We start from the raw sequence: 14592 nt of genomic DNA, 5'->3' as shown, positions 1-14592 counted from the left end.
AGGACATTTTTCTCTCCACATCTCTTTGCATTTGCAATTTTTACAGGCATAACCCCGCTACCCCATATAACTCTATAACCCCATACCAAATCTTAACCCTTCTGTAGGAGCCTAAATGCAGTTTATTTAGGTTAAAAACATTTTGCATTTAAAAGTGTACAAGTTCATTAATATGATGAATATGATTTAATTTCATGAGTTAAAAATGTTAAAATGCATTTGTGTTGCTTTAAGATAAGACAGGACTTTTATTGTGTTCCTGATATTGCCCTATTGGGGTGCTTTTATTTTGATATGTGGGGAGTGGGGAACTTAGAAACCGAAAGGAGATTGGAGCGAAATCGTTTTTTGACCTCGCTCTCTAGCTCTCACCCTCGAGATATATGTATTTTGTGGATAACTTTATTATTTTTTGTAATGTTGCTTGAAGAGTTTTAAGTAAATAGTTAAACATAAGAAGTGGACTCGTGGAATCTTTTCAAGTGCTTTTGAGACGAGGGAGTTTGCTGAGCGTCAAGCTAAAGCTTCAATCGAAACCTAAGAACCTACACCTTCTGTTGTGTTTCTTTCGTGTTTACTGTTTTGTGTTCCAGGTAAACACTTTTTGCGGCATTACAAGTTGTTATACATCTGAAGTAACACATATTATCATGTAGTGTTGAGATTTATCTCTGTGCCAACTTAGGTTCTGGATATGACCAGTTTTGAACTTCCATTGGCTATTTATGGCCTGCAGGCCCCATTGACCTGAGCTCATGCAAGTCAGAAAGGGGAAGATACTATTGGGGAAAGGTTGGGGGCTAGCACAGAAGCCAAGAGGAGTGAGGGGGTGTTTGTGTGCGTGTTTTATTGTACAGAAGCACCTCTGTACAATATGTGCCTAGAGTTTTATACATGGACCATTCATTTCTAATTCTAATTCTCACCCATTAATTTATAATGGTGGGTCATTTTTGACCAGGAATATACATGGGTGTTTTAAAGTCAAATAGGCCTACAATTGTAAATTATTCAAATGTTTGTGTTCAGATGCCCTATGACAAAATCACAGAGTCTAGTCAGAGTTAATACACTGAGCTAATAGCCTATAATAGAGAACAACAGGAGGGTTCAAAACCATACCCTAATTTGCCTTTGACTCAGTTTTAAATTTCATTCTGAAAAAAGCGTCTTCCTCCTCTTCGTCGGGTGCACGCCTCTGTGCTGTTTGTCATAACTAGTGACGCGATCATTTTAAAACCGACAGTATTCATGGGTTTCATCTGGTCCCTTTCCACAGGTGTATGAAATCAAGCTTCTTGATTAACAATGCAGACTGCATGGTGCTTGATTAATACACCTGTGGAAAGGGACCTGATGAAACCCATGAATATCAGCTTACGCATAACACTGATATAGGCCTATTCTGAATAGCCTATAGCAGAGCCAGCTTTATCCGAATATGCTGTGTGTATGTGAACGTAGGGCTTTCAAATAATAGCCTATAGCTTAAACACAAGACCCGTGAAACGCTCAAGGCCTTCAAACTCTGTGCCACTAAAACCTAAAGAAAAAAAGTATTCTCTGTATTAACTGTAGCCTACACTGTGACGTGTAATGCTATCTAACAAACATTTTCTCTAGTCTATTTGGTGTCCGTCATGCCTTTATTGGTATCAGAAGCAAAGAGGACTGAGGGTTGTGTGCGTTTTTAATGTACAGAAGCACACAAGGCCATCTGATCAATAGAGTTGTATACGATAATTTTCTCATTAATTCATTTCTAATCGTGGGTCATTTTTGACCAGGAATCTTATAAAAATGTGTTTTTGTTGTGACAAAATCACCATAGACTATGCAAAATAGTTGTAGGCCTACATTCGAACCCTGAAACGCTCAAGGCCTTCAAACTCTGTGCCAATAAAACCAACATCAAATAACCAGACTAGCAATCAATCACACAAACCAATCACAGAACACACCGAGTGCTCGATCTACCACACACTTCCTGCAAATTGCTATATGGAGTATTCCTTTTTGGGAGGCAATACAATACATACTAACAGGGTGGAAAAGGATTTCAGGGACATAATATATTATAACTACAGAAAACAAATGTAGTTTCACCAAATGTTCCTTGACTAGGCTTAAAGGAAGTGTCTATCAGTCTATCAAAAAATAATAAGTTGACGTTTTTAGCATTTTTTAGTTTATATTTATTGAGGAAGTTGATAACATGCATTAAGGATAATTGAGCGCATATGCTACAGCGCATAAAACGGTGCCTTACATTCATTGACGTAGTTTAAAGCAATAGAAAACACCTAAACTTAAAATAACATTGATTTGATCTTAATATGTGTCTAATTTTGATAAGAATAAGAGTAAGTAAATCATTGGGACATGGAAATCTGACCCAAAACAGGAATCACCCAAAGCGTCTTCCTCCTCTTTGTCGAGTCGAGTGCACGCCTCTGTGCTGTCTGTCATACCAAGTGACGTGTCATTTTAAAACCGAAAGTAGATTTTTGCCTTCCACCATTTTAGGCTACACGACGACCAGGCAGGCTACCTCCGTGAAGCATATTATACTACTGTAATTCCTAATATTTTGACAACTATGGGCTACAGGGTGAGTAGCCTATTATATATTGAATTGGTTGTATTGAGAAAGAAAAACCGATAGTGCATAGTGCGTAAGGCAAGTTACGCAATGGCGGAAGCATTCGTCAGACCTACCTACTTATAACCATCTCAAGCAGGCCTAGGCCCGACTATTCACTGTCAAGGCGAGCTAATACGGTTTAAGAAACCGTATAAGTAAACAGCTAATTGACACAATGCAAAATTAGGCATTATTAGGCTCCACGTTTGATTATCTGAAGGGTAGGCTAAGTTACGCATAACACTGACATATTCTGAATACCAGAGCCAGCTTCATCCGAATATGTCGTGTGTGAACGTATGGGCATTTGTGAAGCCTACTACCGTATAGGCTATATGCCAGTGCAACTTTATGTTATTAGTTCAGACATAAACTTACAAACTCTTGTTAATCGTGTGTCAAAGACATCTAAGATTCTAGGCTAATAAATCACACAATGCAACCCCATTTACAGAGGTATTCAGCCTATATTTGGTGAAAAGATGACCTAATTTGATGTTTTGAACCAGCAATATTTCACTTGTAATAACACGGTAACGCAAAACCGTAGAAGCACACCACATACGTTAAAAAGAAGCTATTGCACTGGACTACCTTTCACAGCAGTTGCTTTTTCAAAATAAAAGTCCTACTTCTCTATAGAACAACTGGCACAATTTTCCCATGCCAATATTTCAGGCTGCGGAGCTCTTGTGGCCAAATAACTCACACCATTCTAACCCTCTTAAGGAGATCTTTATATCACAGTCAACATTTGTTACAAATAATGCTTCATTTGTAACAAACAAATGCCTCTTGCCTCTTGTAATATTCCACTTGTAATAACACGCTAACGCAAAACAGTAGAGGCACACGGCAAACGTTATTCTATTGCTATGGACTATCTTTCACAGCAATTGTTTTTTTCAAAATAAAAGTCCTATTTCTCTATAGACCAATTGGCACTATATTCCCATGCCAATATGTCAGGCTGTGTCCGACTTGTGACCAAATAAATCACACCATATTAACCCTCTCTTGGATCTCTTCGTATCACAGTCAACATTTCTTATAAATAACACTTCATTTGGTGTTTTGAGGCCACTTGTAATATTTGACTGGTAATAACACGCTAACGCAAAACAGTAGAAGTATACCACAAATGTTATAAAGGAGCTATTGCACTGTACTACCTTTCACATCAGTTTTTTTTTTTAAACCAGCTAATCTATAGCTCTAAGAGAGGGTTAACCCTCTAACCGCCCGGGTTTTTTTTGGATTTTTGCATAAAAAATTCAAAAGGCCATGGCTTGAAAGTGGTCAGAGATAAAGTCCTACTGTAAATGTGAAAATCATTGAGTATGAACTAAAGTTTATAAAGGGAGTACATTTACTCATCTAATTTGCATATTATGACGTCACAGGATGGCAATAGCGTCAAATTATGCACATTTCAGTAAATACTGATTGTTGAACACATTTGAGCAGTTTTACTGATTTTTGTAATTTCTCCGACATAACAAACAAACAGGACCACAGCCACATGTAAACCAACAATAGTAAACTATTAGTATTACCACAATCCCTATGTTACTATATAATAAAGTAGCCTGGTCAAATCAGTTCCTATCGCGGATGACTTTGTAGTTCTTCAGAGCCCTATTTTTACTAGACCTGCTGTCTGTACCATGTCAATTACAGACACTATCATCATGATTATCACTGGCACCAAGCACACCATGCTTATTTGAACCCTTTGGTCAACATTGCTGCAGGTAAACATTGACGTACACACGCAAAGACCCACCTCCATTCACAGACGCATCTTGACTGTCACTGCCAATGAACGACCGATCATAATCTCCAAAAGGCAGATATTCTCCTTCAGAATCAGAGTAGGTGAATGGCAGACTCAAGACTTCATAACACACGACTTTGTTTTTTAACATTTGCCGTTTTTCTGCTTCAATTTGTGCATAGCGATCGCGCATTTCACTTCTGCATTATAAACAGGAAATGCGTCTTTTTTTTTTGTTTCTCGCGAGTAATGCAGGCACTTCCTGAAAACTTTTTTACTCAAATTTGGGCTTGAATCGAAGCTCTGGATGTCTGCCAACTAGTGGTGGAGAGTACAAAGGCGATTTGTCACCCTACTCGGATCTACCGTCTGTTTTAATCAGTGATGTTGCTTGTCGCCATACGGCGCCTTGGGCGGTTAGAGGGTTAATATGGTGTGATTTATTTGGCCACAAGTCCGACACAGCCTGACATATGGCATGGCCAATTGGCCTATAGAGAAGTAGGACTTTTATTTGAAAAAACAACTGATGTGAAAGGTAGTCCAGTGCAATAGCTTCTTTATAACATTTGTGGTATGCTTCTACTGTTTTGCGTTAGCGTGTTATTACCGGTCAAATATTACAAGTGGTCTCCAAACACCAAATGAAGCGTTATTTGTAACAAATGTTGACTGTGATATGAAGATCTCCACAGGAGGGTTAAAATGGTGTGAGTCATTTGGCCACAAGTGTTCTGCAGCCTGAAATATTGGCATGGTAATATTGTGTGAATTGTTGAAAAGAGAAGTAGGACTATTATTTTGAAAAACCAACTGCTGTGAAAGAAAGTCCACAGCAATAGGATGTTTATAGCGTTTGCCGTGTGCCTCTACTGTTTAGCGTTAGCGTGTTATTACAAGTGGAATATTACAAGAGGCCTCCAAACACCAAATGAAGCATTATTTGTAACAAATGTTGACTGTGATATGAAGATCTCCTTAAGAGGGTTAGAATGGTGAGTTATTTGGCCACAAGAGCTCCGCAGCCTGCAATATTGGCATGGGGAAATTGTGCCAATTGTTCTATAGAGAAGTAGGACTTTTATTTTGAAAAAGCAACTGCTGTGAAAGGTAGTCCAGAGCAATAGCTTCCTTTCAACGTATGTGGTGTGCTTCTATGGTTTTGCGTTACCGTGTTATTACAAGTGAAATATTGCTGGTTCAAAACACCAAATTAGGTCACCAAATATAGGCTGAATACCTCTGTAAATGGGGTTGCATTGTGTGATTTATTAGCCTAGAATCTTAGATGTCTTTGACACACGATTAACAAGCAACGTTTGTATCAACTCAGTCGAATGTCTGTTGAATATCCAAAATGAAAACAACTTTACCGCACTCAAATAAGCAATGATATTTAGCTCTGTTCTTCTATCCAACACAAGTTCCTGAATATGTCAAGAGGCTCAGGAGGCAGCAGGTCACAGTAGACCAGAGTCTGCAGTGCACAGATGTGAACATGGACAACAATACATCAACACAGACCAATGCAGGGTGAGTACATAATACACACACACACACACACACACACACACACACACACACATGTGCTGGTCATGCAGATGTGATGGAGGCAGCAGGTCACAGTAGTCCAAATTCTGCGGTGTGTGTGTGTGTGTGTATTTGTGTGTGTGTGTGTGTGTGTGTGTGTGTGAGTGTGGTGTGTGTGTGATAAACCTTGTGCCCTGCAGACACCTGCCCGACTGTATCAATGTCAGAAAACATATCCTTATCTGGGTCATGCATTTAATGTCATTAGTGATTGGGAGGAACACATCACAGAGTTGTTATGTCACGATTGCAGCCAATGACTTGGACTGATTTTGCTCCCCTCCTCATAATAGTTAGGTATGGTGCAGTGTGGAACTTCAACCACCTCAGGGTCTTACTGGAACGGACCACCTCTGCTGTGGGCTTGTGTGACTGGTGCCCCAGTCATGCATCCCATGGTGGCTACTGACCACACCTGATCTGGTGCTGACCACCCTCCACCATGCCTTAGTTATGCTGCTTTAGCATTGCGCTGTCATGGACTTCTTATGTGGCATGCCGTACAACTCCTCTTCTCCCCTCTCCCTCTGTCTCTCTCAACTCTCCCTCTTTCCTTCTCTCCCTGTCCTGTCCTCTATAGTGTAGCTTGGGGGGGAGGGTCCCGCGTGCTGTCTGTTGCGCGTGCGGGCATTTGTTCATTCACTGCGCATGCGGGCTTTTGTCCATTTGCGCCGTTTCGGTCATGGGCCTTCCCCGGGTGGGCTTGCGCATCATGTCTGGGCTGCGCGCCTGGGTGGTGTGGCTGGGTGCTCTGGGCCGGTCGGGGTCCGTTCGCGGGTGGCGTTGCTCGTCCGCGGGGGGCCTCCCGTCGCCGTCTGTAGATGGGGGGGGGGGGGGGGTTCGTGTCGGCTCCATTCGCCAGTGGCTCTGCGTGGGCGTATATTGGCGGTCTGGCTGGGGCATGCAGTCTGATCAGATGTGCACGGATGTGCATTTAGTGGGATGGGGGGGACGGGGGAGGTGGGAATGCTGGGAGTGGATGGCGGAGGGGAGGGCTGTTGCGGCATTGTATTTGGATTGGGCTCGCGGTCCGGGCCTTCTTGGGGTGGTGTTTCTAGAGTGGAAGTCCAATGGTTTTAACGATTTTAATTACATTACACCAATGTCCAATGATTTTAACGTTTTTAATTACACTACATCGCCTCCCTACGCCTCCCGACCCTGTCAACAGGATGACAGGATGACACGTCCAAAGACATGAAGCATTCTGGACTTTTGCTCTGGGGGCGCTGCTTCCGGGGGGCCCGGGCGGCGGGGCGGATCAGACTGTGTGTCCTGGTCGGGCCGTGGTGTGTGTTCGCGTGGTGTTGTGGTTGGGGTGGGGCTGGCGCGGGCCCCGTTCTCTCTGCTCGCGGATGGTGGTGGGGGGTGTCTGCGGATGGGTGGCGCCGCCTGTGGGCGGACTCTGGCTGGCCATGCTCAGCCATGCTGCTCCGACGCGCGGTTCAGAGGTGGTGTGTGGGTTCGCCTGGGGGGGGGGGGGCATTGGGGGGGGCATTGTGGGTGGGTGGATGTTGCGTGCGTGGTGGGTGGGTGGATGTTTGCATGCGTGGTGGACGATGTGCGGGATGCCTCTTCGGGTTTAACTGGGTAACCTATTCCTACGCACCTGTCCCCACAAAAGAGGTGTGTAAAAGCGTTTTGTAAACCCTCTATAGTATAACCATTTATATCACCATTGATATACTTATTAATACTTAATATGGCTTACAGTAATACTAACACACTCTATTTCTCTTCCCTTTCTCCTATACCTCACCTGTGAGGTAAACCATTACCAGCCATCAACCATCTCTGTGCCTGTCCCTCATCACACCTGAAGTCACATCCCTCTGACTGCCCTACCATCGCCATTGCCTTCGCCATCCCTATGACTGCCCTAACATCGCCTGCTGTGGTTCCCTGCCCGAATCTTTGGCCCTCGGATCCCAGCGACCCATCACCTTCAGAAATAACTAATGGATTACTAATGGACAATTTATTCCCTACACTGGACTATTTGAACTTTCATTGTCATTGTAACTTTCAAACTACAAATGACTGTACTGTAACTGACCCAAGGCAGATGGGTTGGGCCCTTGAGTCGTGGGTCTGTCTGAGGTTTCTTCCTATATGTATCTCCAATTCTAGGGAGTTTTTCCTTGCCCCTGTTACTCATGGGCTCTCTTTGAATGTCTAACACTCTGTAAAGCGCCTTGAGACATGTGTAATGTATTGGCGCTCTATAAGCGACATTAAATTGAAATTGAAAAATAATGACGAAAATTGAGGCCATAAGGCTGATTATAGTGGCTAAAACACAACACCTTTTCCAGAACATACACATTTTACAACACATTTGACATACATGACAAAACCAACAACATTTGGACCTGTCTGGGTCTTCTTCATGCAAGTAATTGATATGACAAGAAGGATATGTAGGCTAGAAGATGACGTAGACTGTTCGAAACTCCAGTGTGCGGACAATGTCAAGTGTGAATAAAATGTAAACATCCCACAGATAAATGAATCTGTACTGACTAGTTTCTTGTGTCTGTTTGTGTTTGTAGACCACAGACACACAGACCTCCATCTCCAGTGCCCAGCGGTGTGTCCATGAGGAGTGGCCGGTCCAAGGAGGATGTTCAGCCCAACCTCAGCACCGGACCAGTCCCACCTGATGCAGAGTGAGTCATCAGCTCTTAGGATTTATGAAAGTTATTCATTCCTCACAATCACATGCAGTTCTACACACACACACACACACACACACACACACACACACACACACACACACACACACACAGAGACACTGCAGACTCTGGACTACTGTGATCTGCTGCCTCCATTACATTTACATGAACTGTGTGTGTGTGTCTGTGTGTGAGATAAATAGTGAGAGAGACACATTCTGCATGTGTAGATTTTGTGACTTTATCATAAAACATGAACACTTTCAACTCATGAGGTTCATTTGATTTATTATATTTCTGCTTAATTTTCCATGGCTGTGATTATTGTTCTGATGTCAAGTGTGAATATGTAAACATTCCACAGAGAATAGTCTGTGCTGACTAGTTCCTTGTGTCTGTTTGTGTTTGTAGACCACAGACACACAGACCTCCATCTCCAGTGCCCAGTGGTGTGTCCATGAGGAGTGGCCGGTCCAAGGAGGATGTTCAGCCCAACCTCAGCACCGGACCAGTCCCACCTGATTCAAAGTGAGTCATCAGCTCTTAGGATTTATGAAAGTTATTACACACACACAAACACACACACACACACACACACACACTACTGTGACCTGCTGCCTAGGGTTGGGCACCGAAACACGGTTCTAGTATGGAACCGGTGCCGACACAAACGGTAGTAACCATACCGAATAACAACGTGAATTTCGGTGCCTCATTTCGGTGCTTCATTTAAATGGCGATACGATGCATCACTGCACGTCATGCGCCATATCTAACTTCTTGCTCTGATAGCACCACATCCAGATACAGTTAGCCAACATAAACACTAGATGCTTAAAGCAGAGGGATGCAGCACATAAGTAGATTAGTGGACAGTGTTTGAGAGCTCACGTGAGCCCATGTCAAGTAGCTCTTGTCAAACTCGCGCAGTACACAAAAGGCTATGAAACAACATCAACAGTATAGCCTACTTTACTCAATAACCTGCTAATGAGCTAACTGGGATATATTTGAAATGTTATCAGCAAACTGTAATGTGAAAACGTTAATTGTTTCACGTGTGTTCCTTACAAAATAATTCATTACATTACATTATTTTTTCATATGCATGAGCCAATATAGGCCTAGTATCACAATGAATATGAAGATCACCCTAAATGTTAGCTTGCAAAACCATAAATATGCTGGTTACAAACATACCTCTGCGTTGATATCCCTGAGCTGTCAAACAGGCTAACCATCTCCGGCGTAGGTATCGCTAATTAAGCTGTTCATACAGGGGTAGCCTATGTTAGCGCATTGGCTACTAGTTGCTTTTTTTAAATGCCTGATGTCAAATGTGAATAAATGTAAACATCCCACAGAGTGTTTGTGCTGACTAGTTCCTTGTGTCTGTTTGTGTTTGTAGACCACAGACACACAGACCTCCATCTCCAGTGCCCAGCGGTGTGTCCATGAGGAGTGGCCGGTCCAAGGAGGATGTTCAGCCCAACCTCAGCACCGGACCAGTCCCACCTGATGCAGAGTGAGTCATCAGCTCTTAGGATTTATGAAAGTTATTCATTTCTCACATGCAATTCTGCACACACACACACGCACGCACGCACGCACGCACGCACGCACACACACACACACACACACACACACACACACACACACACACACACACACACACACACACACACACACACACACACAAACACACACACACACACACACACACACGCTGGGAATCAAAACACTTCAACATCAGCACATGTAACATGTTTAAAACTATTCTATGTTATGAGGGAGGACATATTTCTTGAAGCATTTGGGAACACACTGAACGAACTTGAAAGTCCCTCAACGTTACTTAGAAATGCGTTTGACCTGGCAGTTCTATGGCAAGCCATTTTAACTTAGCCACACACACACACACACACACACACACACACACACACACACACAGTGGTATGATCATTTGCTTTTCTTATCCATTGTCTCTGCAGTGATCTGACCCAGGACCAGTCCAGGTGTGGAGTATGTGAGCAGGTACTGCGGGATCCAGTCATCACCACCTGTGGACACAGTTTCTGCAGACAGTGCATCAGCAGCTTCTGGAAGCAGCCTGGACTAGCAGGAGACCAAGCCTGTGCCCAGTGTGGGAAGACATGCAGAACCCAACCTCTTCTACAGCCTCCTCTGGATGATCACACGGATATGAGTACACAGGATGAACACACAGACTTGATCAACAGCAGAAGACACCTGCACACTGAACATACACCAGGCAGAAAGAGAGAACTAGGTGAGTATATATTTTTGTTGCCAAAAAATGGCAAAATACTATTTACTATTTGCTATGACTTTGATTTTAATTTCAAAATTTGTTCATGTTTTTTTGGACAGAAATAGATTTAAAAAGAATATGTTGATGCATCAATTGAAAATACAGGTTGGTGTATCATCAACTTGTTATATGCCTTTATTGCATTTTTCTTTTCCCTTATTGACTTTTTTAAACAGATGAGGACCTGAGGAGAGTAATAGAGAATCACAAAGCTGGTCTGAAGAAGAGGTTTGAGAACATATCTGAAGGCATCGTCAAACCAGGAGCTGAGATACTCCTCAATACGATCTACACAGAACTCTATATCACAGAAGGAGAGAGTGAAGGCGTGAATAAGGAACATGAGGTTTGGCAGATAGAGTCAGCATCTAGACGAGAAAGCACAGAAGACACACCAATCAACTGCAATGACATCTTCAAGCCCTTACCTGGACAGGAGAAGCACATCAGAACTGTGATGACCAAAGGTGTTGCTGGCATTGGAAAAACAGTCTCAGTGCAGAAGTTCATTCTTGACTGGACAGATGGGGTGGCCAATCAAGATGCAGATTTTATATTTCCCCTTTCTTTCCGTGGGCTGAACTTAGTCCGGCATGATAAGTATAGCCTTCACAAGCTCCTACTTGACTTCCACCCTGAACTGAAGGATCTGAATGATAATGAAGGATACAAAGACTGTCGGGTTGTGTTCATCTTTGATGGTTTAGATGAGAGCCGGTTGACTCTGGATCTGGAACAGAAGAGTGCGTTGTCTGATGTAAAACAAACATCAACAGTGGATGTTCTGATGACAAGCCTCATTCGGGGAACTCTGCTTCCATCTGCACTCATCTGGATAACCTCACGCCCAACAGCAGCCAGTCAGATTCCTGCTCAGTATATCGACCAGGTAACAGAAGTGCGAGGATTCAACGACCCACAGAAGGAAGAGTACTTCAGGAAGAAAATCAGTGATGAGAGCCAGGCCAGCAAAATAATCTCTCACATAAAGGTATCCAGGAGTCTCCACATCATATGCCACATTCCAGTCTTCTGTTGGATTGCAGCTACTGTACTTCAGCAGATACTGGAAAAGAAAAACATTAAATACATTCCTAAAACATTGACTGAGATGTTCATACACTTCTTGCTCATCCAGACTATCAGGAAGGAACAGAAATATCAGAGTGAAACTGAAGCAGATATAGGTCTGAAATCTCAAAGAAACATTTTACTGAAGCTGGCTGAACTGGCTTTCAAGAATTTGGAAAATGGCCATCTGATGTTTTATGAGGAAGACCTGCAAGAGTGTGGCATTAATATCAGTGAAGCCTCAGTGTACTCTGGCATGTGTACGGAGATCTTCAAGGAAGAATATATGTGTCACAAGGGGAAAGCCTACTGTTTTGTGCATTTGAGCATCCAGGAGTTTCTGGCAGCTTTGTACGTGTTTCACTCATATTTGGTGAAGAACATTACATCACTGGAATCCTTTATCTGTGATGAGCATAGAGATGAACTCAATCCATCAGTGGTATCAAATTTTAGATCAATTCTAGGACTGAAACCTCAAGACAACTTACATGTTTTACTGAAGAGTGCAGTTGATAAGGCTTTGAAAAGCCAGCACGGACACCTGGATCTCTTCCTTCGCTTTCTTATGGGCATTTCTCTGGAGAGCAATCACAGACTTCTGCAAGGTGTACTGAACCACACACACAACAGCTCAAATAGCATCAAAACAGTATGTCAGTATATTAAGAAGCTTAACACAGCAGGTCTGTCTCCTGAAAGATGCATCAATCTGTTCCACTGTTTGTTTGAAATGAATGATCATTCCATGCATGAGGAAATTCAGAAATACTTGTCATCACCAAAGAACATTAAACAGAAGTTGTCGCCTGCCCACTGTTCAGCACTGGCCCACATACTTCTGATGTCTAAGGAGGTGCTGGATGAGTTTGACCTGAAGAAATACAACACATCAGATGAAGGACGCAGGAGACTGATCCCAGCTGTGAGGTGCTGCAGAAAGGCAGAGTATGTTTCTGATGGAGATACTCTGCTAATTATAGCGACTAAATATAATGTTGAAGTCACTACTGTCTGTCTGCTGTTGAGACAGTACAAAACATTTAAAGATACTTAAATTCGAAAGTAAAGATCAACACCACACAATGGTGTGTCATATGTAGTAATGCAGAGTGTGTTTTAGAGGATGGACATTTATCTTCACATCAAGCAAAGCATTTGAGTAGCTACCTAGTTCATTCATATTTCAATAATGTGTTATTAGTTTTAACTTTAGTTTTAATCATTAGTTTGAATCAATTTCCAAAAGATGGTATATATCTCTTCATAGTCAACTTTTGCCTGTATTCCAATACTTATGGAGGGCACTGTATCCATCACCTTTTCACTTACCTATCACCTGTTTTCTTTGTTTTCTTAGGATTTATGGTTATACACTTTCAGTAAACAACAATATTCATTGTCCATAACAAAAGATCTGAAGCATTTTCAACTAGTTGGGCATTTATAACATTAAGTAATTGCGTGTAGAATAGCACTACTTGCTTACAGGTAACATATGAATCATTTATGTGTCAGCAAATCTAAATGCAACATCAACTACAGTGTTTTACACTATTATTCTCTGTGCATTTGACTACAAATAACCTTGCGAAAAATGTTCATAATTCTGTCAAACATTGCAGATTTTCAGACTGTAAACTCACAGAAAAATCCTGTGAGATTATGGCTTCAGCTCTACAGTCACCAAACTCCCTGCTACAGCTGGACTTGAGTAAGAATGACCTGGGTGATTCTGGAGTTCAGCTTCTCTCCAAGGGACTGTCTAGTTTTAACTGCAAAATACAGACATTAAGGTGAGACATTTCTTTATTTCTCTTAAATTTCCTGATGAGTTAGAATAACTAAAAAAGTAGAATATTAACTGGTGCACACTGAAAAACACCACACCTTGCTTATATATGTGCATTGTTCCTACTTCTGAGCCTATTTTTGAGTTTCATTATTTGTAACTGGATTGGTCCTGTTTGTAACATACATTAACATGATGCAATCTGGACACATCATCAGTCCCATGGGTCCGCTTTCTGAACGCTTTGCCCACCTTGGTGTTCAAGTTTGGCTCAGGTGACTCTGTCTGGCAAATTGTTCTCCAACATCTTTGTTTTCATGAAATTCCAACAACTTGGTCAGATATCTCTCGGGACTGGAGCTGTACCCATTAGCCAGGGCTGGCTCTGGGCAGGGTCCAGGTTGAGCTAAGCATTGCGTTTTGCCCACCCTACCAAAGTAAAGTGGAGTGTCAGCCTATACAGATATTATTTTTTTCAGTTGGGCATATGTGAAAAAGAAAAACCCCAAAAGCAACAGCTAGAGCAGCCAGGCAATGTTGCCCACCCAAAAGTATAGGCTGGAACCAGCCCTGCAGTTAGCTCTGTGAGATCCGCCACAAGTCTACTGCTGCTGCTGAGCTATCATGTTATAGTGAAACTCTGGTCTGATAACAAACTACCATGACAAATCTGCCACTGTCAGAAGTCCATCAATCTACTGAGCTGTTCAA

General features: G+C 42.4%; 1 protein-coding gene across 2 annotated transcripts in view; it reads left to right on the top strand.

Moving 5' to 3' along the window:
• Positions 1 to 2495: 2495 nt before the first annotated feature.
• Positions 2496 to 14592, top strand: part of LOC134099367 (NACHT, LRR and PYD domains-containing protein 3-like) — a 41181-nt gene continuing 29084 nt past the window's right edge. Inside the window, exons 1-8 of one of the 2 annotated variants that reach the window (XM_062552319.1) lie at positions 2496 to 2611; positions 5846 to 5954; positions 8564 to 8680; positions 9098 to 9214; positions 10095 to 10211; positions 10678 to 10976; positions 11195 to 13037; positions 13715 to 13885. In XM_062552319.1, the coding sequence (XP_062408303.1) occupies positions 5920 to 5954; positions 8564 to 8680; positions 9098 to 9214; positions 10095 to 10211; positions 10678 to 10976; positions 11195 to 13037; positions 13715 to 13885 (2699 nt within the window). In that variant the 5' untranslated portion in view covers positions 2496 to 2611; positions 5846 to 5919. Of the gene's footprint in view, positions 2612 to 5845; positions 5955 to 7530; positions 8112 to 8563; positions 8681 to 9097; positions 9215 to 10094; positions 10212 to 10677; positions 10977 to 11194; positions 13038 to 13714; positions 13886 to 14592 lie in introns of those variants that run through there. The other variant, XM_062552242.1, reaches the window with a different exon arrangement.

The sequence above is a fragment of the Sardina pilchardus genome, chromosome 1 (genome assembly GCF_963854185.1).
Source record: "Sardina pilchardus chromosome 1, fSarPil1.1, whole genome shotgun sequence".
Classification (NCBI taxonomy): domain Eukaryota; kingdom Metazoa; phylum Chordata; class Actinopteri; order Clupeiformes; family Clupeidae; genus Sardina; species Sardina pilchardus.
This window is presented reverse-complemented; position numbering and strand designations above follow the sequence as displayed.